At 43.0% G+C, this 27,623-nt stretch overlaps 1 protein-coding gene and 2 long non-coding RNA genes across 5 annotated transcripts in view; 2 read left to right on the top strand and 1 right to left on the bottom strand.

The window, feature by feature from the left end:
• LOC143838022 (uncharacterized) overlaps positions 1 to 3,872 on the top strand; it is a 29,420-nt gene extending 25,548 nt beyond the window's left edge. Inside the window, exon 3 of the long non-coding RNA XR_013231204.1 lies at positions 2,848 to 3,872. This is a non-coding gene — a long non-coding RNA (uncharacterized LOC143838022). The remainder of the gene's footprint in view (positions 1 to 2,847) is intronic.
• Positions 1 to 15,366, bottom strand: part of PPP2R5A (protein phosphatase 2 regulatory subunit B'alpha) — a 56,365-nt gene extending 40,999 nt beyond the window's left edge. The window contains exon 1 of the mRNA XM_077338670.1: positions 14,565 to 15,366. Within this exon, the coding sequence (XP_077194785.1) occupies positions 14,565 to 14,715 (151 nt within the window). The 5' untranslated portion in view covers positions 14,716 to 15,366. The remainder of the gene's footprint in view (positions 1 to 14,564) is intronic.
• A 104-nt stretch (positions 15,367 to 15,470) lies between these two features.
• Positions 15,471 to 27,623, top strand: part of LOC143838013 (uncharacterized) — an 83,925-nt gene continuing 71,772 nt past the window's right edge. For all 3 annotated transcript variants that reach the window (XR_013231199.1, XR_013231198.1, XR_013231200.1), the window contains exon 1: positions 15,471 to 15,920. This is a non-coding gene — a long non-coding RNA (uncharacterized LOC143838013). The remainder of the gene's footprint in view (positions 15,921 to 27,623) is intronic.

The raw sequence follows: 27,623 nt of genomic DNA, 5'->3' as shown, positions 1-27,623 counted from the left end.
TTTTCCAAGCTTGAATGCTTTAATGCCTACACTTCATAAAGGGAAGATAATGAATATTGTCAAAATGAAGTGGAACACTCTTTTTTACTTCAGAGTTGCACTTTGTTCCCATGCAGCATGTCATGATCTTTATCCAGTACTCCTCACTGTAGTCTTCTGGATCCAATTCCCAATTCCTTCTCACATTACACACTGCCATTCCCTTACAACAGAATATAGAGAGGAACATACAGAAACTAGCAAAATGCCCAATATTGGATGAGGGAGTGAAACAAGGAAGTTTTTATAGAACCATAATACATTCTGGGTTTAAGGAGAGATTCCTAACAAGGACAAATATGCAAAAAGTTAGTATATTAAAAGAACAGGAGAACCCTGGAGTGGAAGCAGGTTATTTTTAAAGTAAGATTACTTCAACATGGCTGAAGTCAGCCCCGGAGCAACCTAACACAAAGCCCATTTTGAACTGTGTATATTTAGAAACAATGTTGTGGCTTACACTGGAGCAAAATGTCCCCAGTTCAGTACTACATTAGCAAGTCCAACTTCTGAACACACAAAGTCAGAACTAAAGGCAGGGAGTGGCGAATGCTAAAGGACAGCAATACCAGTAGCTAGAAACACAAGAAAGTGTATCAAAGAGCTTTTCATACGTGTGTTTAGAGTTATGCAAACATACCAAACAGTCTTTAGGTCTGAATAAAAGAAGAACAAAAGTATTGGAGAGGTTTTTAATATGCATGTTCTTGCCCACAGATTTAACCCAAGGAGTTACATTATGGATACTTTTCACTTCATTATGGGTTCATTGCTGAAGAATTTTAGCAGAACACTTCATTCTCTCCATAGAGTTTTGAAAATTCTGCTCATTTCAGAAAACAATTGTTAATATTTACTTATTTAAAGCATTTATTTGCTGCTTTCCTACTGTTAAGAACTCAAGCCAGCTTACAATGCAAATAAAGCTGTGATTCTTTTTAAGAAAACCATTTAAAAAGCGACGAGGATGATCTGGGGCCAAGGGACCAAGCCCTATGAAGATAGGTTGTTCAGCCTGGAGAAAAGGAGGTTGAGAGGGGACATGATAGCCCTCTTTAAGTATTTGAAAGGTTGTCACTTGGAGGAGGGCAGGATGCTGTTTCTGTTGGCTGCAGAGGAGAGGACACGCAGTAATGGGTTTAAACTTCAAGTACAATGATATAGGCTAGATATCAGGAAAAAAATTTTCACAGTCAGAGTAGTTCAGCGCTGGAATAGGCTGCCTAAGGAGGTGGTGAGCTCCCCCTCACTGGCAGTCTTCAAGCAAAGGTTGGATACACACTTTTCTTGGATGCTTTAGGATGCTTAGGGCTAATCCTGCGTTGAGCAGGGGGTTGGACTAGATGGCCTGTATGGCCCCTTCCAACTCTATGATTCTATGAAAAAGCTACAATTTAAACTCAATTAGGACTATCAATAAATAAAAACCGAATTATAGTATTTGCTGGCGTATAAAACTACTTCCCCCCCCCTGAAAAACATGCCTCCAAGTGGGGGGGGGAGTCGTCCTATACGCCGGGTGCACTTCAATTGGGATAGACATAGCTGCCCATAGTGGCCCATAGTACTGTATTTTGAGTGGGAATATTGGGGGGTCGTCTTATACACCCAGTTGTCTTATATGCAGGCAAATATGGTAGTTAAATGAAGTCCCAAAGAGTCTTCAGTTGCCTTCCAAAGATTTAAAGTGCGGAGGCCCTCCCTGTGTGGTTGTTCCACTGAAAAGGTTCTCTCTCCTGTGCCCATCAAACAAGCTCCTTTGACTGGTGGGATAGTCAGGAGGGCCTCTCCCTATGATCTTCATTCCTTGGGCAGGAACTTATGGGAGAAGATGGTTCTTCAGATACCCTGGTTCCAAGTCATGTAGGGCTTGAAAGGACAAAACCAACACCTTGAATTGGGCTTGGGTGTGGATTGGTAGACAGTATAATTGCTGTAGTATCAAGGTCACACACTCCCAGTAGATACCCCCAATTAGCAGTCTAGCCACAGCATTCAGCATAGCTGCAGCTTCCAAACACTGTTTAAGAGTAGCCCAGAGTGCACTGCAATAGTCCAGTCAAGATGTAACTAAGGCATGGATCATTGTGGCTAGATCTGACTAAACCAGGAGTGGGCATAGCTGATGCACCAGCCAAAACTAGGCAGAAGCCGCCATCTGGTTTTCTAAGGTGACTTATGTGTCAAGCAGCATTCCCATGCGATGAACCTGATTTTTCAAGGGGAGTATAACTCTATCCAAGACAGGAGAGACATCAGGTCCCTGGACTGCCTTTCTACCAACCCAGAGAATGTCTGTTTTGTCAGAATTAGTTTCAGCTTGGTCATCCTCATTTGTCCCATTACTCCAAGAAGTATCTAGAAAAGAAAGATGGAGCTGGGTTTCATCTGCTTATTGGTGACACTGCAGCTCATTCCTAATAGATACATATATGCTGGTAAAATTACTCAGCTTATCTCAAAAGGTTATTATCATAGTCAGGACTTTTAAGTACTTTCACCAGTAGCTCTTCATCTTTTTCAGATGTATGTAAGTTATAAAAATAATAACTAAGACTTTTTAAATGAAATAGCTTCATAATGGCTGCAGTTGCACAAGAAATAGTCCACAAGATTATATAGCATCACGTTACCCTGACAACCTGAACTTTAATACCTAGTATCTATATATAACTGGCAAACTAAAAAACAAAGTCTTAACCAATAAATGTAAAGTTAATTCTAGTTAATTACAACTATGAGAAGAGCTCACTTTATAATTTCTTATCGACTTGTTTCCTAACATTTGATGACCTTTATAATTTCCAGTGCCAAGTGTGAGGAGAGCTCTGTGCTATGCCACCTCCAACCGGCTAGTGATCCCTGGTCCCAAGAAAGTCTGCCTGACCTCAATCAGGGCCAGAGCCTTCTCTCTCCTGGCCCCCACCTGGTGGAATGAGCTCCCAGAGGAAATCAGGACCCTAATGGAACTAAAACAGTTCTACAGAGCCTGCAAAAGGGAGCTCCTTCACCAAACATTTGGTTGAGGTCGACCAAAACTAAACAACATCTACTGGGCCCTGAACCTCCTTCCCTTGAACCCATGAGACAGATTTGACCAATTACAGGCCTGTTAGATTGTTCACTTTGTTAGAATGTTATTTTCTCTGTTCATTGTTATTATTACAGTTACCTTCCATTCATTATAATCAGTGAGTTTGATGTATCATTCTGCTATGTTCTATGTTAACGGCCCTGAGCCTTAGGGGAGGGTGGTATACAAATGTAATAAATAAATAAATAAATAAATATAAATACATAAACTTATGTATGCTCAAAACACATCTTAAGTTCTCCAGCTTACCCTAGTGCCTATCCTGAACACCATCTATTTCATGATGAGCCACATCTTGGCAGTTCAAGGAATTTGATAGAACCATTATTAAGAGGCAACCTGTCATCTCTATTTGTCCCTTGCCTTAAAAACCTTACAGAGCTGTCATAAATTGGCTGCAACTTCACAACACTTTCCATTACCGTGTTGTAGCACAACATTTTATTAGTTTGCTGGCTGCTATTTCTCTGGAACAAAGCTACCTAAACTAGCTCATAAATAGCACAAAACTATAGGACAATTACAATTATACAACAGCCTATCACAGAAAGAGCAACCCAGACCAAAGATTGTAAAATTAGTATGACCAACTGGTGAATAAACAAACAATTACCAGCAAATGATCAATACAAACACAAACAAGTCAGCATAAACTATGAAACATGACCAAATAACCTAAAAAAAAAAGTTAGAAAAATTTAGTAACTTGGTTAAAAGCCTCGCCAAAACCAGGTCTTCATTAGGGTTCTGAATGCCAAAATGGTAGATTTCAAGCGAATACACATGTAGATTGGGTGTGCTGCTTCCAAAAAAAACTACACTGGCTGACTGTTTCCAAGGCATAATTTGAAGTAATGGCTCTTATTTTTTTAGTACTCTTTATTCCATGTCAGAGAGGTTGCTACTCAGGGATCAATCCAGTCTTGTATGGATTGAATTTCAGTTTATTGGAACTCATCCATTCCATTACTTTCTTCAAACACCTGTTAAGGACTTCCAGACCTGACTTAGCTGTTTGGAAAGAGAGTTAAAAGTGGCAGCAGTATAGTGATAAGCTTACTCCCAAATCCCTGGACAATCTCTCCAAACAATTTTATGTAGATGTTAACCAGCACAGAGAACCTCCATAGTATAGTAGTCTAGGAGAATGAACAGAGACACACTTTCTCTCATTCGCTACAATTATCAATGGGAACAAGGCAATTTCAAGATTAGAATATTCCAGGGGGGGAGTGAATCAAAACTAATCCAACTCCCCATTCTCAGTTCAGTTTAAAAATCTTAGCATACTTGACTTTGAGATTAGAGGAATTGATGTGGACACAGAGCAGAAATATACGCTAGATGCCCAATCCTTCATGCACATCTTTGTGATTTTTAGACTACAAGAAAAGGCAGAGTCTCACTTTCATCTTGCTTTTTAAAACTGCCCCCATGAATTAGGTCTACAGTTTTATTTACCCATTATTAAAATGCTTTATTTTACTGAATTTTGATATCTTTAGCCATGTTATATATTTTTAAAAAGTATGTTCAAGTCTAAGTTTACTAGCACACAACACTTAATACACAGCACACAAAACAGTTGGAAAATAAGGTTCATTACCACCATCACCCCATATTCTCTAATTTCCTTTCCCATCCTCCCTGCCTTCTAAATCTTGAATCAAGGATTTCTTAAGGACTGCTTAAAGAGGGTTATAAAAATTTAGTGAATAAGTATCTAAGAATCCAGACATCTACTTTAGTACTGTCTTTTCACCTGAATGTTACCACAGTGAGACTTCCTGTACTTTACCAATCAATAGCAAGTCATGATGAATTTACTGTAGGTGCTCCTTCTACGTGTGAGAAGAGTATCGGAACTGATGGGACTCAGAGACAGGCTAGTCTCCAAGCCCTGTCTCAACAGTAGACAAAGCACGCTCAGAAAATACTCTGCATGTAGATGACACATAAGTTGGACCGCCATCTTTGGTTTCTAATATACTAATCATCACTATCACCAGCTTCAGTGGGTTCAGCCTCAGAACCTGGTCTGAGCCCATCTGAACAAAGGAAAACATCTGTAGCAACACCACCTGCATTGGACTGAAGCTTTTCCTTCTCCAACAGAAGCCTCCAGGCTGGAAAGCAAATCGAGGGGCAAAGAGATAATGATCACCCTTTCTCCTGCTCGATCATTTTGATTAGTTTTTAAACCCTGCATTTCTCTATCTTTAGGCTTCTCAAAGCAACTTACAATGTTTTTCCTCTCTCCACAACAGGCACTTTGTGAGGTAGATGGGGCTGGCCAAAGGTCACTCAACAGGCTTCATACTGAGGAGTGAGGAATCAAACCCAGTTCTCCGGATTAGAATCTGCCGCTCTTAACCACTGCACCACTCTGAGTCTCACACTATTACACTGGAAATCAATGGTGGAATGTGTATAGATGGCTCTAGGGTCAAAGTGACTTGGAAATGTGTATTTGCTGTATTCTGAGCATACTTGTTACTCAAGTAACAAGTAATCATGGGCATCTTCAATTTCCCAGATGTGTGCTGGGAAACAAACTCTGCGAAGCGTCCTCAGCCATGCAACTTTCTGACCTGCCTGGCTGACAATTTCATTTATCAAATGGTATATGAACCCACAAGAGGTTCAGCCATACTGGACTTAATACTGACCAATAGGCAAGAGTTGGTGGATGAGGGGAAGGAGGTGGGGACCCTAGGGGGAAGTGACCATGTCCTCATAGAATTCCTTTTGAGATGGGGGGGCAAGGAAGCTGGTAGCCAGATACGGATGTTGGATTTTTGTTAATAAACTCAGAGACATGATGAGTGTCATACCATGGACAAGAATGCTGGAAGGGAAGTGAGATGTGGGCCCTGTGGGGGCTTTTCAGTGTTCCGCAGGGCCTGTAAAACAGAGCTCTCCCGCCAGGTCTATGGTTGAGGCTGGGATTGGCGAGGAAGAACACTGCCCCCCTAGGGGTTTGAAGTATTCATCATTACCCTCCATTCACCAAAGCCCTTGTTTGGGTAGGGGAGAGTGGTATTAACCGCCGTGTTGGGTATTTTATAGTCTTTTAGTGGGGGTTTTAATGGTGGATTTTAAGACTACTGTTACCCGCCATGAGCCTGTAAGGAGTGGCGGGAAATAAATAGAATAATAATAATAATAATAATAATAATAATAATAATAATAATAATAATAATAATAATAATAATGTGAAGGGTGGGCGCTACTCAAACAAGAGCTATTGCATGCTCAATCCATGACTATCCCAGAAAGACGAAAATACTGCAGGAGCTCTAAGAAGCCTATTTGGATGAACAGAGAACTTCAAGAGGAACTAAGAAAGAAAAGGGAAGTGTTCAGGAAATGGAGGGAAGGACAGAGCTCCTACAGGTTACTAGGCACTGTAGATCAATCATCAGAAAGGCCAAAGCTGAGAGTGAGCTAAGATTGGCCAGGGAGGCCCACTGTAACAAGAAAAGATTCATAAGAATTCAATCAAGGATCTACCGCCCACGTTCTCAACTACCAGTGACATCTGACTGCTACATCAGACACCATGACTCAAGTCCAGTAGCACCTTAGAGATGAACAAGCTTTTTGTAGTACTCACTTCAAAGAGTCAAAGTTCCCTTAATCACATATGAATTGCTACCCTCTGAAACTATATTCATATTAGGCACATTGGCTCTTACAGAAAATTTCACACAGTCCAACCAAACATCAGACACAAACAGAGTCATGTTCTCTGGCCTGCCAAGACAGACAATGACATTCTAGTTGAGATCAGAAAATTATTTCATCCATTTCCAAAACCACGAGAGTATTAGTGAGGGAACTGCCAATATTCCAGTGCTCAGTGCCATCAACCTCATGAGATCTGAGCAGTACTGCTCTTCACTCTTCCAGGCAATAGCAATCTTGAACATTCCTTCTTGGGGCAATATAATTCTAGAAGCCAAACTATTGGTTGGTTCTTTTACATCTATAATTTTAAGCAATTTTGACACTGTCAGAAGACATGCATCCTTTTTATCTTTTCCACATGAATGTGCTGGTATGAAGGAATCACCCACTCCACCTTGATCCCTATTTTTAAAAACCCATGGGAAAATAGAGCCCAGCCTCCTTGTTGGGTCCCATGCTGGTATTCCTCCTCCAGAAGTTCAGGTTGCTCTACTTCTAGGGGGAAAGTTGTAGAATTCTAGTTCTTTATATAGCAATAAGTGGAAGCTCTTCCAGAGATAACAGATATTTTGCACTGCTAACTTTGCAGAGAGGATCATCTTCTACCACTCCTCACTATGAAGACTAATTCCCAAAGGCATCTGAATGAATCTCCTCTACTAATCTGAATGAAGGATAAATGGATTGTCTATGCTGGAGGTGCTGTTGCAAGCCAAAAAGAGATTCTGCAGGGCTGGGGAATCTCACTATATCTTTTCCTGGAGACTTGTGACTTTTTGACTCTCTGTTCAGAAATTCCTTCAATCCTAGAATGAAGGGGAGCAACAATAATGGATACAGGATCCCACCCCAAATGAATCACGTCCCAAGAAGTCATGACTTCTCACTCATTAATCATACCAGATGCTCAGTCCTGTGGAGCTAAGGACTGAGTTAGGCCTGTAGGACTTCCCTACTTTGCTATACTTGGGTGGGTGCTTTGGCAGCAAGTTGTATTTTGCCCCCTCCATCATCTGGAAAGGCCCTTCTCCGCCTGTAGCTTTGCCTTGAAGCTCTGTTGTGACATAAAGATGATGCATAAGATTTTGCAGAGCAGAGGCAGACAAAAGGGGTTAGAAGGCAACTAATTTGTTGCCTCCTAGGATGATATGCAGTCTGAAGTTCTGCCCATGAGGCTGGGAGTTCAATCCCAGCAGCCGGCTCAAGGTTGACTCAGCCTTCCATCCTTCCGAGGTCGGTAAAATGAGTACCCAGCTTGCTGGGGGGTAAATGGTAATGACTGGGGAAGGCACTGGCAAACCATCCCGTATTGCGTCTGCCATGAAAACGCTAGAGGGCGTCACCCCAAGGGTCAGACATGACCCGATGCTTGCACAGGGGATACCTTTACCTTTTAGGATGATATACCCAGGTGTGATAGGATGTCTTCCTTATCTCAAACAAAAATAGACTAACAGTTTAAAACATATCCACAATTGCTGATGTACAAGTATAGAGTTAACTAGTCAGTTTTCATTACCATCGAATTCATTTGATTTTGTGTGGGAAAATGGCACAATATAAATTACAAAGAGGGCTCTAGACCACATAAAGACAATTGTTCTAGAGCAACAGTTTGTTTCCATCTAGTCTAAATTTAATCAACATAGCTACAATCTAACTCGACATGAAAGCAATAAACATGGAAAAAGAAATTCAATACTAAGCTGGCACTGAACATGCAGAAGATTTAAATAGAAAAAGTTCTTCATGTGAAGACTGTCAATGGGTTCTATATTTAGCAATTACTGTTCATGAAAATTTACTTTAAAAATACAAGCATTCTAAGGATAAGAGGTCACTTCTTAAAGAATGTAAGTTCAAGAATAGTTGTTTGGAAGACATGGAAACTTTGTATTACCATATGAAAACATTTAATAATACTTAATAATTTTTAGAAACCTCCATACTAAAAACTCATTACAAAGCTTCTTCTCATTCTCATTTCTAGAAAATAAATCTTTAAAGTTGGATTCTTAAATATTCTGGAGAAGAAAAGTCTGTACCAAATAATTAGCATACAATGGAAAGTGTATTTACATTTGTATCTGCATTCAAGGAATAATCAAAATATGTTCCAAGTTAAACCAAACCAAGATTTGACTTTTGGATTGAAATAATTGGATTCAAATATCAGTCTATTATTCCTGGTAGTGATACAATGTATGTAGCTGCATTTCCCCCCAGTTTCCATTACCCTGCACCATCTTTAATTTTCCATTCCTCTTGGGCGGACAAGAGTCAAAGGAAAGACAGTAAAGAGAGAGAGAGACTGAGCAGGAATGAATGTGCCTCTCAAGTATATTGTCCAACCAGATGCAGTGTTCTCTGCTACATTACTAAGAGCTAGGTGTTAGGCTAACTGCAGACAAGGACAAAGCCTTTTGGTTGCATGCACTGAGAAAAGGTGGGAGATACAGAGACTTCTAAACAGAGGGGCTCAAGGAAATTGTAGTCCATGGACATCTGAAGAGCTGCAGTTTGGCCACCCCTGCCCTGAAACATCCCTGACAAATATTTGTCAAGGCACTGCTTGAAGACTGAAGGTCCGACCACTAACAAAGCCAGCTTGGTGTAGTGGTTAGGAGCACAGACTTCCAATCTGGTGAGCCAGGTTTAATTCCTCACTCCCCCAAATGCAGCCAGCTGGGTGACCTTGGGCTTGCCACAGCACTGGTAATGCTGTTCTTACCAAGCAGTAATATCAGGGCTCTCGCAGCCTCACCCACCTCACAGGGTGTCTGTTGTGGGGAGAGGAAAGGGAAGGGGATTGTGAGCCATTCTGAGCCTCCTTCTGGTAGAGAAAGGCAGCATATAAGAACCAGCTCTTCTTCAAACAAGAAGCAAAAATGTCACTGACACTGGAAGATCCATTTTAATTACAAGTGACTAACCAAAGAACACTTGGAATGCTAACAGTCGCATGTCAATCAACTCTGCCACATGTACACATAAAGTGCTTATTTCCCCCAATTTTGTCATTCCCTATTCCCTAAATCCTGTATTGCAGGACTTATCATACAACTGAGACTCACTTGCAATGCCCACTCCACAAGCTTAATTCAACCCATCAGGGATTTCAGAAACTTCATTTTACTGTTTGCCTAAAACTGCAAAAACAGGGATGGTCGCCAAGCATCTGGCAGGCTATAATACATAGCTAATGGGTCATTTTCAGTGGGTCAAAAACTGTGCAGGCTTGTTATATGGCAAGCACTTTAAATTAAGTAGTATTTAACATGCAGGACAGAAAAGACAAGTTCTACTGCATACATGGATTTTTCATGTGTATGTGGGTCATTGTTTTCTGCAAGGAGACTAGGATTATGCTACTCCCAACTCACCTGTCATGTTATCTCATCATTCACCATTTACTCAGCGTGATTTACTGCCTATTTTGCTCAAATAGAATGAATGCTAATGCCTTGTGCAAGTTTGCAGTTCAGTGCATTGTACCTATGCATTTTCAGAAAATGCCACACATTATGCAATAAGGCCAACTGCAATTAATTGCACTATTGTTAGCTGTAATACTTTAGGAAAACCACAGAACAAAAGCCAGTAATACAAAACACAGTGTTGATACTACCTGTTGTATATTGTACTGGTATTTGTAATTGTCACAAACTGTATTTGTATTTGTGCTGGTCACCGACTATAATAAACGTATCTAGTACTGATACTACAAGGCCCAAAATATTTCTCAAAATGTATCTATTATGTGCAGGAGTAGACTTTAGGTTAATCTCAGGTTTTTGCTGTTAGTTGCGAAGTCGTGTCCGACCCATTGCGACCCCATGGACAATGAACTTCCAGGCCTTCCTGTCCTCTACCATTCCCTGGAGTAAAATGTATTTACTGTATTGCCATCCTGCCTTTCTCCTTCATGGGGACCTAAACCAGCTTACATTATTCGCTTCTCCTCCATTTTATCCTCACATCAATCCTGTGAGGTAAGGTAGGCTGAAAGTGTGTGACTATACCAAGGTCATCCGGCAAGCTTCAAACCCGGGATTTCCCAAAGCCGAGTCCAATGTTAAAGAAAATGTACACAGAATTATATAGCATAATTACTAGTACCATAATTTAGAAATTTCTGCAAAAAGGTGGGTCATCTACTAAGCCAGGGGTAGTCAACCTGTGGTCCTCCAGATGTTCATGGACTACAATTCCCATGAGCCCCTACCAGATTTTGCTGGCGGGGGCTCATGGGAATTGTAGTCCATGAACATCTGGAGGACCACAGTTTGACTACCCCTCTACTAAGCAATAAATACTAGTTTATTATTAGGCAATTTTACTCCAGAGCAGCTACCTATCAGTGTTGGAATTCCTAGTGCACCCTAGGCCAAAACAGTCTGATCTCACTGGATCTCGGATGCTAAGCACAACCAGCCCTAGTGAGTACTTGGATGGGAGACCACTAAAGAGGTGCAGGGTTGGCAAGCACAGGCAGGCAATGGCAACCGCCCCTGTTCACCTCTTGCCTTGAAAACCCTACAGTCAGGTGTGACTTGACCCCACTTTCTGTCCGTTTCTACTGCTCATTTCCTGAGGAGAATGTATCGGATACAAATCTGAGTGATCACCGTGGATTTACTAGTCCTGCAAAACATATCCCCCACTAGTCTTAGCTACCTCCTCCACTTTCCAGAAGAAAAAGATGTAAGCTCAAAATTCAGAAATCTCTCACAAAAGTGCATGATACCTCATAACCCCACACCACACCTTCAAAAATGGTAAGAGATACTGAAACCGTAGCTTATGCATGAACATTCTTTTACTAGGAATATACTTTCTGAATTATCAGCCTTGCAATAAAAGTTTAAAAGCTGACTAAATTTAAAGCGAGCTAAATTTTTACATTGGCATAATTTTTCACACAAACTTGTTATCTGGCCATCTTTCCCAGCCGGTGGAATGCAATCCTATGAATCTATGAATGTCAACATAAATTATGTACATGGACAATCTATAATTAAGGACTGCTTCATTCACAGTGGCAAATTTCTACACAAAGGGAACTTGTGTACATCATAAAATGTGACAATCCTACTAGTATATAGATAGCTTACCTAGGTGTGTATTGAAAAGTTGCATGTGACTAAGTCTTTTCTTCACAAATACAAATGTATCTACATAACTATTATTGTTATTTAATCTAATTTCCTAGTCATTTGTATGTAAGAACGTGGTAATATCTAAAGCAACATCCGACAGCTGGATATCAGAAACTGAACACATACAACGAAATTTACAAATAAGCTTCAAGATTAAATGACTGCATACAATTTCTAATCATAATATCTGGGAGCAGTGACGGGATGGTTCACACCAAACCATCTGAAACTCAACCCTTCAAAGACATAAATCCTGTAGCTGGGTAGGAAAGGATCCAGCAAGGAAGCGCAATTGCTCTACCTGGATGGGTTGCAGCTATCAGTGGTGCGCTCTGCCAAGAACCTGGGCGTGATCTTTGATGCCTCCCTCTCTACGGAGGAACAGGTCTCAAGTAGCAAGGCTGGATTTCCTCCACCTTTACCTAGCTAAGCTACTAGCTTAGCTACTGGGACCCTATCTGGTCCCAGAACACCTAGCCACAGTGATCCATGAGACGGTCACCCCTAGATTGGACTTCTGTAACTTGCTCCATGCAGGCCTACCCTTATCCCTGACTCGGAAACTCGAATTGGTACAGAATGCAGCAGCCAGGGTCCTCACAGGAACACCTTCGAGGGCTCACATTCAGCCTATACTTCAACATCTGCACCAGCAACTGATTGAATCCCGGATTTATTTATTATTGTACTTATTTATCACCCTCCCTGAAGGCTCAGGGTGATTTACATGAAGGAAGAACGATACAGGTAACTCCATTTGTTATTTATGTATTTATATTTTGATTTATAGACCGCCGCGCCCCAAAAAAGTGATAAAAATAACATAATGTGGTGATAACAATAACATTAACATAGTAATAACAATAACATAGAAGGGTGGAATACTGCAAAGAGCATTGAATTCATCTTATACTGAGGCCCAGTGGGTTGGGCAAATCACCTTCAAAGACATACGCGGCCTGTGCCCAATGTACCTGAGGGACTACCTCTCTGCCTATGTCCCCCAGAGAGAATTATGCTCAACTAATTCCAACAATGGGGAAGGCACTGGCAAACCACCCTGTATTGAGTCTGCCATGAAAACACTAGAGGGCATCACCCCAAGGGTCAGACATGACCCAGTGCTTGCACAGGGGATACCTTTACCTTTAATTCCAACAAGTTGGTGATTCCTTGGCTCCAAGGAAACACTTCTGGCCTCAACCGGGCCGGGCTTTCTCCATCCTGGCCCCCACTTTTTGGAATGAGCTCCTGCAGAAGCAACCACAGTTCTGCGGGGCCTGCAAAATACAGCTCTTCCACTAAGCTTTTGGTTGAGGCCACTGAGCCGATACCATCATTTGGGCCTCCCTAGAACCCTCCCCCACTAAATATGCCACCTGATTCAACACAAGGCAACCCCAAGTCCCACCACTTCATCAAGTGACAATTGTATACAGTTATATAGTTAACAATTTGAATGATTGCAATGTTTATGAGCTACAAGTTTTATAAATATACAAGTTAATGAGTTTGATCATTATATCGTTATGTATACTGTACCAAAATTGGATGGAGTTGTGAACTGTAAATTTATATTGTAAACTGCCTTGAGCCGCAAGGGAGGGTGGTATCAAAATTCAATTAAAAAATAGGGTATTTTTAAAGAACCTAGCTAGCATTGACATAAAACACCTTCAGATTAAAAACAAATAGTCAAAACACACTTTGCTAATCTACATTACACATTTTTACTACTACCACAGCCAATATTTTCTCATTTAAAACAAACTGAAATCTATATATTTGGATTTATATTTGTAGGAAAGCACAGTCTGCCATGCAATATCACAAAGTCGGGTATTTCTGCATTGGTTTCATCCCGAGGGTAGAACAAGGCATAAAGAGTAAATGGCTGATAAGTTTAAACAAACAATGTTATGAACTTTTGACAGCCTGTCAAACCGTGTGAGCACTCCTACTCCAAAAACAAACACAAGCCCTTCAGCTTCTAAAGAACGGAAACTGACAATAAGCGAGACAGATGGCAAGCGCAAGGCTTTTTTGGATCGGGGGGGGGGGATAGAAACCAGGCTAAAAATAAGGCCTTAATATATTTTGAATAACTTTCTTTGGTAGGTTTACACTTCCCCCCGCCCCAAGATCACCCACCCCAGTCCTATCCCAGATCCTTAACTATCAAGCGCACATTCTAAAAGCCAGTTCCTTCAAAGTAGGGTAAACAAGCCTTTAATCCCAAGGGCTCAGACAACAGGCCCTAATGACGGAAAACGCAAGCTCCTCAAAATGCAAGAAAGCGGTTAATCCCTCTTTCAATGAGACGCCTAACATCCCGGGGAAAAGGGGCGGGAATAGTCTCAGGGAGCAAGGCTAGAGGGCAGGCGCTTCCGGACAAGAAACGAGCTTGTTTGGGAGTCTACGCGAGGAGGAGGCGGCTCAAAGAGAACTGGGGAGGCGAAGGAGGAGCGCGCGGGGCACTGGACGCCTGTTTTGTTTCGGGTCTCTCCCCCCCCCCTCACCTGTAGCTCGAGGGCAGGCGAGCTGCTGCCGCCGCCTCCGGCTAGTCCCCCCAAGCCTCTTACCTTTAAGCTGGGGCAGCGGGGCGAGCTCTACGGGGCTGCTCTGGGTCCGGAACTGTGACGAGCCCTGCGATCGCTTCTGCTTCTGAGCCTTGCGCACCGATCGCCGCGTGAAGCCGTCCACTTTCTCCGCGGCGGAGATCGCCGTCGACATGGCTGCGCGAGGCGGCGGAGGAGGCGGCGGCGGAGACGCCACGGGGGCCCCCGGCTCTCTCTCCGAGCATAAATCTCACACCAGGCGGGGGGAGCTCAGGGGGGCGGAAGAGGGGAGGGAGCGCCGAGTCGTAGCCCCTGCCGAGGACGGGCGGAAGACTCCGGATCGAGAGGCTCTGCACCCAAATCAAGGAGACCTTTCGGAGGGAGCCCCGCCGAATCCCAACCCGCTTCCGAACCAGGCGAAGGCGGAAAAAGATCCGTGGCTTCCAAATGGAGGGGAAGGAAGGGAGGGGGGGACCGGGAAGGGAACGCGTCCTTAATCCACGAGGAGCAGGGCCCCGCTGCAATCTCCCGCGCCCGGCTCAGTCGGAAGGACCCACCATTAAAAGCCGAAGGGGGAACAAAAACTTTACGCTGCCGCCGCCCGCCTCCGAGCAGCAAAACTTTGTCGGCGGCGTCCGAGGCGCTGCTGCGTCTCTCAGCCGGGCTCGCTGTGGTCGCCTGGGCCGCCCCGCCGAGCACTCGCTGTCATGAGCGGGGAGAGGGCGGAAGGCGGCCGGACCGCAGCCTCCTTCTCAGCCGCCGCCGGGAGCTCCCCGCGCGTCTCCCGCGGACATCCCGCGCCCCTCACTCGCCCGCCGCGCGCCCCATCCCCCTCGCGCGGCGCTTGCCCTCGCGGCCCAACGTAACAGCCGCGCTCCAGAACAAGCGCGCAACTTGCGAGAGCCGAACGAGCCACAAGGACGACGGAGTTCCGAGCGGGGGCGGGGCCGCGCGAACAGCAGGGAGGGAAGGGACCGAAGACGGTTGCAGCAGCCATTGGAGGAGCACGGGGTAAGGATAACAGGCAGGAGCAAAACTAGCCAATAGGGAAGCAGGGGCAGGGACTTGGGACCGACTCGACCTTAGGCGACCGAAAGAGTGACGCCAGAATTGTCCAACAGGAGAGGCTGAAGGGAGGAGCATCGGGCGAAGCTGGTGAAAGGAGATTGGACTGCGACGGGCGGGGGCGGGATGTGCGGCTAGCCAATAGGGTGCTGAGAAATGGTTAGAGACGAGCCTTGAGTGTCTGTGCGCGCGAGCGTGGAGTTTGTTTTCATCTTCTGGTTGGCCGCGAATTTAGTCCTGGGGGGACGCAGAGAAAAGATGCCCGCGGTAGCATACCCTGCAAAGAGAACCAGTTGCTTCTCTCTAACCCGACTGGTAAGTGATGCTCTCCCCTCTCTGCTTGCTTACTCGTGACTCCGTGCTCTCCGTAGGCATGCCTAAAAGAAGCCCGGTCCCTAAGCGGCTGCAGTTCTGGTCCCCGTGATCTGGCTCAGTGAGGCTGAAGGCACTCGCGGACTCTTAAAGACCTGCTGTTCAGAAACAGTTTCCTTTCGATTTCCCACTTCCCTGAACCCCCAGCCGAGAGCCAGTGGTCACCTTAGCTGTGGCCTCCTTAGCTGTGGCGTTCCTCCTGGGAGGTGGGGAAAAGTTTTTGCCCCTGGAACAGCAGCCTGTCGTGAAACCATGTTAAGGGAAGTAGTGGGATGCATTTCAAACGCTTGAGAACAATATTTTAGACATGAAGAAATGTAACTCTCTCACCCCTTTATTAACAGAGAGAAGAGATAAAACAAATCTGTAGAACCCTTCATCCTTCTGTGAAGCTGTACTAAAACTCACTCACGCTTTGTTCAGTGATTAGTAGTTCTGAGAGTTATTTGAGGCTTACTTTCTCCAACAATGTGATCCTAAGCAGGTTTCACCCTTCTGAGTTCATTGGGATCTGTTTAGGATTGCACTTTTTTGGACGGGGGGGGGGGATAGAAACCAGGCTAAAAATAAGGCCTGCAAAAAGGGCCTGCAAAAAGGAGCTCTTCCACCAGGCATTTGGTGGGGCCGACTGAGCCATAACACCTACAGGTGCCCCCCAGACTGAGGGAATGAACCAACTGAGGGATTGTCAAGTTATTGTTGAAGTGCCGTTCTAATTGTTCCAGTTGATATGTTGTTGTTATTGTTATATTGATTTTGATAGTGTTCTATGTGAATGTTGAAAAATGTTTTATGTAAACCGCCCAGAGCCGTAGGGAAGGGCGGTATAAAAATATAAATATAAATAAATAAAAATAAATATAAAACTTGTTAACTCTTTTCTTGAGGGTTTGCAGGGAGAGATACAATATAAGCTTGAAATAAAGCTCCCAGCATATGGTCTTTGTGGGCTGCTGAAAAGTGATGAGTATATTTTGCATTCCTATATCAAATCCCACCTTATTCAATTAAAAACTCTGAGAAGGAACAGAGGAACGTTTTCTTCTATGTCTGCACCGCAATGAAGTCGTATCTTGCTTTAGAGCTAATGGAACTCTTAAAGGTGGAATCTGAAAACTGACAGATTTATACTGTCCTGTAAGAACCAGGTTCTCATTCTGAAGTGCTATCTTACCCTGATATTAAGAGGCTCAAATGGCAATAAAACACTTTTTACGATCTTCTAGTTGGTGTGATAGCAAGAGGCACATGGACAGAGCTTCATCAAATTTTGCTGCACTGTGGTAGTTTCCAGGTTCGAGTGCTGCAGCATATTCTATGTAGTCATGCCTCTAAAAAGCATTTCAAGTGCGTTGAGTAGAATATTTGGATAAAATATGCTAAACTTGTTGGGCTATTAAATGGGAATTGCTGGATTTTGTTGGTGTAAGATCTCTGCTAACCTTTAGTGTGTTCCCAGTACAACTCAATGTGTTTAGTTTAATCCATTAAACTTTAAATGACCTGAGTATCAAATTCAAAAAACCTTTAATGACATATAAAAATGTCTATATAAAATAAGTAGTTGATCATTAATAATCCATAATGATTACATAGTTATAAGATAAAAACAGATAATGATAATCAAATATACATTCCTCCATTGAATGCTTATTAATCAGTAATTCACACTGACTATAATGCCCATGGATTAGAATTATTTTTTACTTAGCTGATTATCCTTTTGTATCACCCTAGCCAAGAATTCGGCTACGAGTTCTGTTATTTTGGGGGATTTATCAGCTGACCTGACTATCTGCAGGACCATGTTCTTCATTACAAATCTTTGTGTCCTTATTTTGTTATTTGAATGCTTCTGTGTTGAGATGATATCTAGGAGGAGAGAAGGGGCTGTGGTGAAGTGAAAGAGTATGTGCTTTGCATGCAGAAGGTTCAGTCCCCAGCATCTCCAGCTAAAATAACCAGGCAGTAAGTGATGGAAGGTCTTCTACCTGAGACCCTGGAGAGCCGCCAGTCGATGTTGTGTGAACTAGGAACAGGGGATTGTCTTTAACAGTTTATATGATAGCAACCCTTCAGACTCTTGGATTCTAATCCCAAATTTGTTTCATTTTCTTGAGCCAATACCAGATTTTCTTCAAAGAACAAATTTATTGTTATTGCTGTTATTTCTTTTACTGGACTATGTATTTGGATGGATTTTACATTTGTTTTAATTTGGTTATGAATAGTTAGAGCTTTGTAAGTGGTCTAGAAGGCCACTGGTGGAAATGTAGAATTTGAGCGTTCTCACTATATAATATCCACATAATTGCTCCATGTGGGATAAAAATTCCTCTGTTTCACCAACAAGCAACTTCTGCTCTGACTAATGGATGAAACATCAAACCATGTAGTCATATGCTATTAAAATCTGAGTTGATTGCCTTAGGCTACCAATTAGCAGCCATGTATAAACTACTAAATTATGCAGGAAGTTGTGAGTTCATGTTCAGTAGTAGGGAACATGAGAAAAGCAAATAAATTTAATTCTTCAGTTGTACACAACTCATGAATCCTTTCTTAGCAATATTCCTTCCAAGATACCAACACCTTGTTAATGAAGCAACACGCTCCGGTGATGTGCACATTATCAGTATTGCATGACTTTTATTTCCTTTCATTGGGGCCAAGGCAGCCATCCCATGCACGCTTCCTCAGAAGTCACATTGACCATTGTGAAATTTACTTCTGAGTAAACAGACAAAGGTCCAGGTTTTGGGGGAAATACGATTACTAACTTAAATAGTGAATCTAATAGTACAGAAAGGAACCCATAGCTGGACGCAAGCACTGGTGTAGCACAGCACACCTTTAGCTCAGACCAGGGTTTCTCAACCAGGGTTTCTTGACAGCCATGGAAGGGTTTCCCAAATGGGTGGGAATTTCAGCACTCTTGTCGAAATTACAAGATAACAACTGTAAAATGCTTTCAATACTAATCCTTACAACAAGTCTGTAAAGCAGGCCAGCTTAAGCACTATATGATATGCGAAGGCTGAGAGAGAATGTGTATTGCCCAAGGTTGTATAGCCAAAAGAGGCTTTTGCACCTGCATACAAAATGCAGAAACTAAATGAGCAACATTTGTGAAAACACCCATTACTATTAATTGCCATGGGGACTGAGCCCTTCAGACCTCCCAAAACTATGATTTTGGTCTATATAGTATAATATTAGACTGAAGTCCCATTATTGACTAGTTCCATTGCATACTGTGTCCTTTTAATATTTGTGTCCTTTTAATCTGTTAAAAGCATCTGTGTCCTTTTAATATTTATATTTATTACTTATACCGCCCTTCCAAACAGCTCAGGGCGGTTTATATATAACAACAATACATGGAACGGCCTAACATATAGTCAAAATACATCAACAATAATTCACAGGTTTTGAACAACACAATTTCAGTGGTCTCAATTAACAATATAATAGGAATGGCAACTTAAGATACCCCCCCCCCCAAGAAGTCACACTGGTTGAGGCCATAGAGGGATATCTGAGGGAGACCTGTGGACGTTGTTGGGTTTGGTCGGCCTGGTGGAGGAGCTCCCTTTTGCAGGCCCTGCAAAATTGTGCGAGTTCAGGCAGGGCCCTGATCTTTTCTCCCAGCTTTCTCCCAGGTGGGGGCCAAGTCAGAAAAAGCTCTGGCCCTTGTTGAGGACAAACATATGCCCTTTGCATGATGAAAGGAACTATACTATTACCAAGGAAATCTTTCTGGAAGCCTATTAATGTACCCAGTTTTGTATACTGAATACTTCAGCACAAGTTGTGGTTGTGAGCAGGTGATCCAGTCTTGTGATATCATATCTGGAAGATCTGATGGGTATTGCTTTGTGCCAGTAAGAACTTGGGTAAAAGCAGGAGATGAATAGAATAAATCTGTGATGAACTTCAGTTTTGACCTCTCAGAACATTTGCACAATGCATTTTCTGTCTGGTTATGTCTCAGGATAGGGAATTCATTCTTCTACATCCCTTGCATAGTTTTTTGTAGAACCTGAGAGTCCTGGGTTCAAAATTCAGGTCAGCCATCAATTTCTCAGGGGGTCCTGGGCATCTCATAATCTCTCATCCTCTATGGGCAACGTAAAGTTTTAGAACAGAGTTCCCTAATCTTGTTGAATCTGTGTGCACTTCTGGAATTTTAAAAATGGCTAGTTGACACCATCCTAAAATGGCTGACATGCATGTTGTAGCCAGCCTCAAAATAGCAATTGGGGCCATCTACAAAATATATAACTCTTGTGGCGCAGGGTGGTAAGGCAGCAGAAATGCTGTCTGAAGCTGCCTGCCCATGAGGCTGGGAGTTCAGTCCCAGCAGCTGGCTCAAGGTTGACTCAGCCTTCTGTCCTTCCGAGGTCGGTAAAATGAGTACCCAGCTTGCTGGGGGGTAAATGGTAATGACTGGGGAAGGCACTGGCAAACCATCCCGTATTGCGTCTGCCATGAAAACGCTAGAGGGTGTCACCCCAAGGGTCAGACATGACCCGGTGCTTGCACAGGAGATACCTTTACCTTTACAAAATATATGGTGGTTCCAAGGCCAGCCTGTTCTTACTATGGAGGTGGCTGTTTCCGAATGGATGCTCCCTAAAGACACAGAAGTAATACTTCCTGGCTGTCCTGAAGAATCTCCTGCTCCAAAGAAAGCCAGAATTGACTCTGTACTTTGAGGAGGAAGGAAGTGGAAATACATTATATAACAGTACTGGTATATCGTGTGCTGGATCCAACCCTATGAACAACTTCTTCTAAGGATTTTACATAGAGATTGAATAACATGGCTTCACATAAATTTCACACTAATAATTTGTTTCCAGTGGAAACCCTATGAATCCTGTCTATAAAGATTGATTTAAACCAATCTAAAACACAACTTATGATACCTACTTCTACCTCCAAATACTTTAATAAGGTGATTTGATCCACTGAATTGAAGGCTGCAGGTAAATCCAAGAAGGAGCAGCAATGAGACATGGACTTTGTCTGTGTTTCAGACAGAGATAATCAGCTGAAGCCGCCAGTGCTATCTCCATCCCATAACCTGGCTTGAAACCAGACTGGAAAAAAGTCTAAAGTATCCTAATTGTCCAAGGCTCGCTAGAGGTGTCCCACTGCTGCATTCCCAGCCACCTTGCCCAGAAAGGGCAGATTGGACACAAGGTGATAACTGGCCCTTTAAACAGCCAAGGGGATGCACTCTGAATCCAGGTCTGATTTATGGTGGGCATCAATGACATGTTAATGTGGTTCTTATATGGTTTCAGCAACCAGGATGAACAAGGGTCCAGAGCACAGTTCCCAGATCCCAGGAACGTATCATTACCCATCCAGCCCTGAAATCAAACCTTTTCATAAAGGTTCAGTGCAAAAGATTAAGTCCGAGTTGTGACTTCTACATGTGCTGGGGGTCTTAGAATTTGAGAGTAGCCCAGGCTGGCCCTGGTGAGGGATCCTTGATGTGAATGTTGAAATCCCTTGGATAACACTTCTAGGATAGCCTTTTCCCTGACATGCCAGTTTTCTGTGTCTGTGTGTTTAGGAGTATTCAGTTGTATCAGCCTCAGCGTGAAGTGCTACGGAGGTTTACTACTTAATCTTCTGCCTGTAAAGTGATTGTAGACACAATTCTGCATAGTCAAAAGTGCTTGTAGCCATTGTATGTCAGTGGCTACAGCATAGGGTAAGTTGTGGGAGATCTACATTCAGGCTCTTAGCTGCTAAGCTTATTGAGGGGTCCTTGGCCCAGTACTTCACAGTCTACACTATAAGTCTAAAACCCTGCACTTTGAAAGAAAATTGACATATAAACTTAACAAAGGATTCACTTCAGACCAGGAGATTAAAAATAAAATAAATAAATAAATTCAGCAAATAGTCAAAAGTTATTCATCATATTATATTACTTAAAAATAGAAAGTTCACGAAATTCTTTAATCTTTGTCGCCATTCTTAAATGTTTGGGTTTGCAGTTATGCAGCAGTTCTGTAATATGGCCATGATGGAAATACAGAGGTTGTAAAAGAAATTTTAATCTGTCAAATAAGAAATTGGTCTGCATACAGAAGAGTTAGAAACCATGAGACTAAGAGGTTATTACTAATGCAGAACAAGGCAATGCAATCAATCTAGCAGAAAGTTTACCACTTAGCATCCTGTCACCTTCTTAGGCTCTTGGCATGAGTTAGTACTAGCTAGAAATCATCTTCAAGTGGAGCACTTAATGATTGCAGGCAGCCAGCGTTAAGCAAAAATAAAAAATGATAAAGTACAAACGGATGCAGTGGGCCTTGCTGATCAAAAACTCCATCATTAGACTGTGCCTAATCTTGTTGCCTAGTGTGGAGGAAGGTGCCATATTTACCCAGAAAGACAACTTTGCTGAATATATGAAATGAACAACACTCCCTTAAAAAAGAAATCTTGATAGCACTCATGGCGAGAAAACAGTAGCCTTCCTTTCCGGTAAATGGGTAGTTATTCCAGAGAGAACTCAGTGCCCCTATTTGTGTTTCTCACAAAAACATCAGTTTGCTCCAACAGTATAGTTGTGATCATTTGAAATTGCCCACCAAAACTTCCTATCAAGATTGCCCTTAAACAATCTTTTTACATTGGGTAACTTCCCCTTTGTTTCCTTATTTGGAAATATACTCCTAGGACCTCAAACTATCCCCACATCCCATTTGGACAGTCAGAAAGCATACCTAGATCACACACATCCCACTTTCTGTTTTTTAAGCCTAGAAAGAGAAATCTTTTGTGTTTGATTCAAGCCTTATTGTTGGAACTACAATCTGCCCCAGCAGTGCATTGTGCTCTTGACTCTCAAATACTCATGTTTACGTAGTTGTGGAACACTCAGTCCAGACACACATTTTGTATTTTTGCTGCTCTTTCTCTTTGGCTTGCTGTGGTTTATTGACTGCTTAAGTGCCTGGATCTCTGCCTGGAGACTTGGGTCTCATACTTTGTTCCCCACACCCCAATCAGTGCAGTGTGGGAATATTTGGGCTTTTTCACGTGGATATTACAGATCTTGGTAGATATTATTTTGACTGCTTCTATGGGCTAATTCTTTAGCTCAGATATTAGTAATTCCCTTTAATAAACTTTTTAACTCTTTGAATACTTGCTATTCCTTCCAGATTTGTACAGGTGCCTTGGAGCTTGCCAGTAGGTCCCTTATGGTCCCTTGTGAGTCACTGCCCTGACTGGGGAACTTGCATTAATCATGCTGCTCTTAGAAGTTGTAAAAAAATAAGGCATTTTTTCCTGTGGGGTTCGGTGGTTTTATTTTCTCTGGAGATGAGTGGGTTGTTTGGTGACTTTCCAGGCTCACGTGAGTTCACCTTTATACCAATGGAAATGGGCCTAGCTGAAGCCAATAGAATGGTCACTCCCCTCCCCCTTCTCAAAACAGGGATCAGAGATTTGGAAGTTTTAAATGCTAAACAGACTACAGAAAGGTGATTCCTGAATTTTGCCAGAACATTGTTCTTTGACCCAGCTTGATCTGGGTTAGTGGGTGGGTGGGGAAAAGAAAGGTGAGGAAACTCAGGGGAACAAGGGAAAAGGTTTATTTGGCCTGGTGTTTATCAGGGGGACAAAGCTCTCACCTGAGGTCTGGAGTAGACAACCATTAACCATGTGGTGGCCTTGAGAGCTCAAGCAATGGAAACGTGGTAGAGACCTATAGCTTTTTAAGCTAGAGGATCCTGTCCTATATTTTAACATCTGATAGAGCAATGGTCCCTCTCCCCGCCCCCCCCCCCCCGCAGTAAAAAACTTCCCAGGCCGCAAGCTTCCCACCCGCACCCCACTCTTTGTAGCGTTGAGTTTATATGTCTCTGCATAAACTTTGAGTTTGTGCATAAAGTGGGATCTGCCTTGCAAATGCTTATGTCACAATCAATTCCTTAGTCTTCAAGGTGTCACAGACTACTTGGTTATTTGGTCTGCATAGACTAATGCAGCTCTCTTGCTGGAATGTTTCCAACAGTACTGTTGGCCTCAGCTGAACCCATGACTGGAGTTAACAGTCTGTTGCAAAGCATTTCAACAGCTGTCCTTCTGCATATGTAAGAAAAGAATGCAATGTGAATCATGTAGATCGCTGTTGATCTTTCAGACTCTTTTAGGTTGGAAAATGGGGCTTTCAGCAGCTTATCGGCCAAGTAACTTCCACAATGAATTTTTGTCCTATGCCTATATTTACTTCCAGAAAGTATTTGAAATGTTGCTTTATATCATGCTATTTTCATCATGCAGGAGGTAAATGGAAGAAAGGGGGGGGAGAAAAGGGCTATAAACAGCATCTAATGCAAGTAATGTTTTCCTACTTCTATTGCTTTTGTTGTGAACAACTTGGTTTTTTTCTTAAGTTCTTCCCAAGACAGTTTTTTTTCCTTTGCATTTTTCCTTCTCAGAAGACTGAGGTTCAAGTGGAAACCAGTTTCATCTCATTGAATCCAGGCTGCAGCACGTTCTGGAAAAGACATGGGCCAGAAGCCTTCCATTGTTGCCTGGAAACCATCTCTTCCCCATTTCCCTTGTTTTTTAACTAAACATTCTGCTAGATATAAAGAGTCCTGCAGAACTCAAAAGCTTCCACACTGTTTTATGATAATTTAGCTGGTCCCAGTTAAAAGGTGCTTATATAACTTTTGTGTTTGAGTTTTTCTGAAGACCAATGCAGTTACCTGTGGTCTCATTTCTTAGCGTAGCTTAACTGTTGAAGTGGTGTGTGCTCTCAGGTGTCAGGATCAGTGCCTGTTCCTGCCATAAGTTGACATGGGTTTCTCCATGTTTGTTTGCTTTGCCTTTTGCCTTTCCTTTCCAGGGGCCGCTTTGTAACCCAAGGCCCATATATTATGCTTGCATGCCTGAAATCGAAACTGTTTGTTGCATCCTGCTATCTCAGGGAGCTGTGAATTATTTGTCTTTTGAACCTGCCGGCTGGGTCTGCCTTTTGTAACCATAACATCTTATCTTGTCCAGAGACGACCAAGGACGTGCGAGAAGTAACACTATGGTTTATGGCACCTGGTGCCCCCTCTCCCCCTTCCCTGGGAACTTTCAAGTTTTGGGCGGGAGAACACTATTGAAAAGGGGAGGCAAATGTGGTCTCAGGCAGATTTGACTTTTTTAGCTTAGGTGTATAAAGCAACTTCTCAATAAACGCTTTCTTTATTAAAGAAGCTTGTTGTGAGTTCTTGCAACGCTTGACATCAGGCAGGGATGGTAAAAGAAGCAGTGCTATCACAGAGAATCTTCTTGCAGAAACCGCTGCCACCAAATCCCCCAGAATAGTTCCCCTTCTGCTTCTAGAAGGTAAAGCACCAATGATTGTTTTGGTTCACTTTCCTTTTGCGTAGACCTGACACAATAGGTCAACCATGCAATAAACTCTCTTAATCCTGTCCAGTAAACACAGCCGTAGTTAGCATTTTTGGGGCTGCAAATTGTTCTTTTGTTTTGTAGGCTTTACTTGCTGTAGTTTTATTTCATGTGACTGTGCTATTTGTGGAGGAGTAAATATTGCCGGGGGTCTGTTTAAAAAGGCCAATGACCTGGATTTTTTTTTCCGTTTGAATTATCTCCAAAAGTCAGACATGTTTAACCACTGATCTTTTCCTTTATAGCTGTATTTTAACATCCAGAGCATACTGTCTGTTTAGGAGACCAACACGCGGGCACTCTGGAAGCCCTGTTTATATTAGTCTACTTTACTTGGTTTCAGTTGTGGCAGGAGTTAATTCTTATATGATTTTTAAACTGCCAAGATTAAAATGTAAAGAGTAAAAATTACATTAAACCAAATTTGTCTCTTGGACAAATGTCCTCATAAAACAACTTGGTAATTCCTATGTTCTGTTTATTTTTTTAAATACCAAAAGAGTTATATCAAAATAAATTGCAACTGATTTTTAGTGCGAACTGGGATTACAGTACATAAAATCAGAATATCTTTTTTGCATAATAACCTGAAACTTAAACTACATGAAAATCCAATAGCTTCATACTGCATTTATTTATTTCCAAAACCTAACAATTTGCGAACTACAGGTAAGGGTAGCTGCCACAGTGAACATCTGGTATAGCTGCTGCAAGCAGTGTGATTCTACAGTATAGGTAATGTATGGCTACTCAAGCACACTCTTAATGGAAATTTCATGTACTGTTAAGATAAAACCCATCCAACAATTGCTATGTATAGCATTATATACTGTCTAACGTGTTGGACACAGTCAGCCCTTCAGGCAGAAAAATTATTCTAAAAACGTTTTTACCAGTACATATTCAGGTGAATACAGCAGATGGGCTTTCTAACCTAGAGGTCGGCTTTTTTAAAACACTGTCAATCCAATTATCAATTCTGTGTCTAAGTATTTGAATCTGTTCAATATTAAGATACACTATCTAAATTCTTAAGAGCCTCTTGTGGCGCAGAGTGGTAAGGCAGGCAACATGCTGTCTGAAGCTCTGACCAGGAGACTGGGAGTTTGATCCCAGCAGCCAGCTCAAAGTTGACTCAGCCTTCCATCCTTCCGAGGTCTATAAAATTGAGTACCCAGCTTGCTGGGGGGGTAATGACTGGGGGAAGGGAATGGCAAACCACCCTGTATTGAGTCTGCCAAGAAAACGCTGGAGGGCATCACCCCAAGGGTCAGACATGACTTGGTGCTTGTGCAGGGGATACTTTGCCAGTGCTTTCCTTTGCCAGTGCCTTCCCCAGTCATTACCGTTTACCTTTACCTTTATCTAATTCTTTAATCTAGATGCTTAGATGCTGGTATTAAAAGTATTATAGAAATGCTATGTAAGCATTCAAAGCATATAAATTATTGCAACCAGTTGTACAGTGGTCCTTAAAGGCTAGCCAGTATTCTTTCCATGTAGCAGAAAGAAAGTGAAAGATACTGGCTCATTCATCATTAATAGGCTGCTTAAGGAAGTGATGAGCTCCCCCTCACTGGCAGTTTTAAGCAGCGGCTAGACAGCTACTTATCATGGATGCTTTAGGCCAGCGGTCTGCAACCTTTTGGCTGCCACGGACCGCTGCTCCGGAGTGGGGGGAGAGGGCGGCCCGGGGGGCCGCGCACGCTCCAGCGCAAACGCGTGTGCGCGGACTGCTGTGCACGTGCGTTTGCACCCGGCAGGGGCGCAAACGCGCGTGCGCGGCAGTCCGCGCATGCGCATTTGCGCCGCCGCCATGCCGGCGGCCGCGGCTCCCCCTCCCAGCCAGCCCCTCCGGGCCGCCAGCAAATCGGCCACCAAAGCAGCCGATTAGCTTGCGGCTCGGCAAGCTTCTCTTCCCCCCCTCCCGAAACAAGAAGCTTGCTGGGCCTGGCGAGCTTCTCGCTTTGGGGGGGGGGAGGGAAGAAGGAGCCGCGGCCCGCGGGTTGGGGACCACTGCTTTAGGCCACCCTTTGTCAACTTTTTTATTGTTGAGAAACCCCAGAAACATTCTTCAGGCTTCGAGAAACCCCAGAAGTGGTGCAATCGTGCAGAAAATGATTGGGAAGCATAGCTGTGTACACCCCCACCCCAAAACCCTTTCCTTCCCACCCTCTTCAGACTCATCATTGGCCATTTCGG

This window comes from Paroedura picta, chromosome 1, assembly GCF_049243985.1.
Source record: "Paroedura picta isolate Pp20150507F chromosome 1, Ppicta_v3.0, whole genome shotgun sequence".
Classification (NCBI taxonomy): Eukaryota; Metazoa; Chordata; class Lepidosauria; order Squamata; family Gekkonidae; genus Paroedura; species Paroedura picta.
This window is presented reverse-complemented; position numbering and strand designations above follow the sequence as displayed.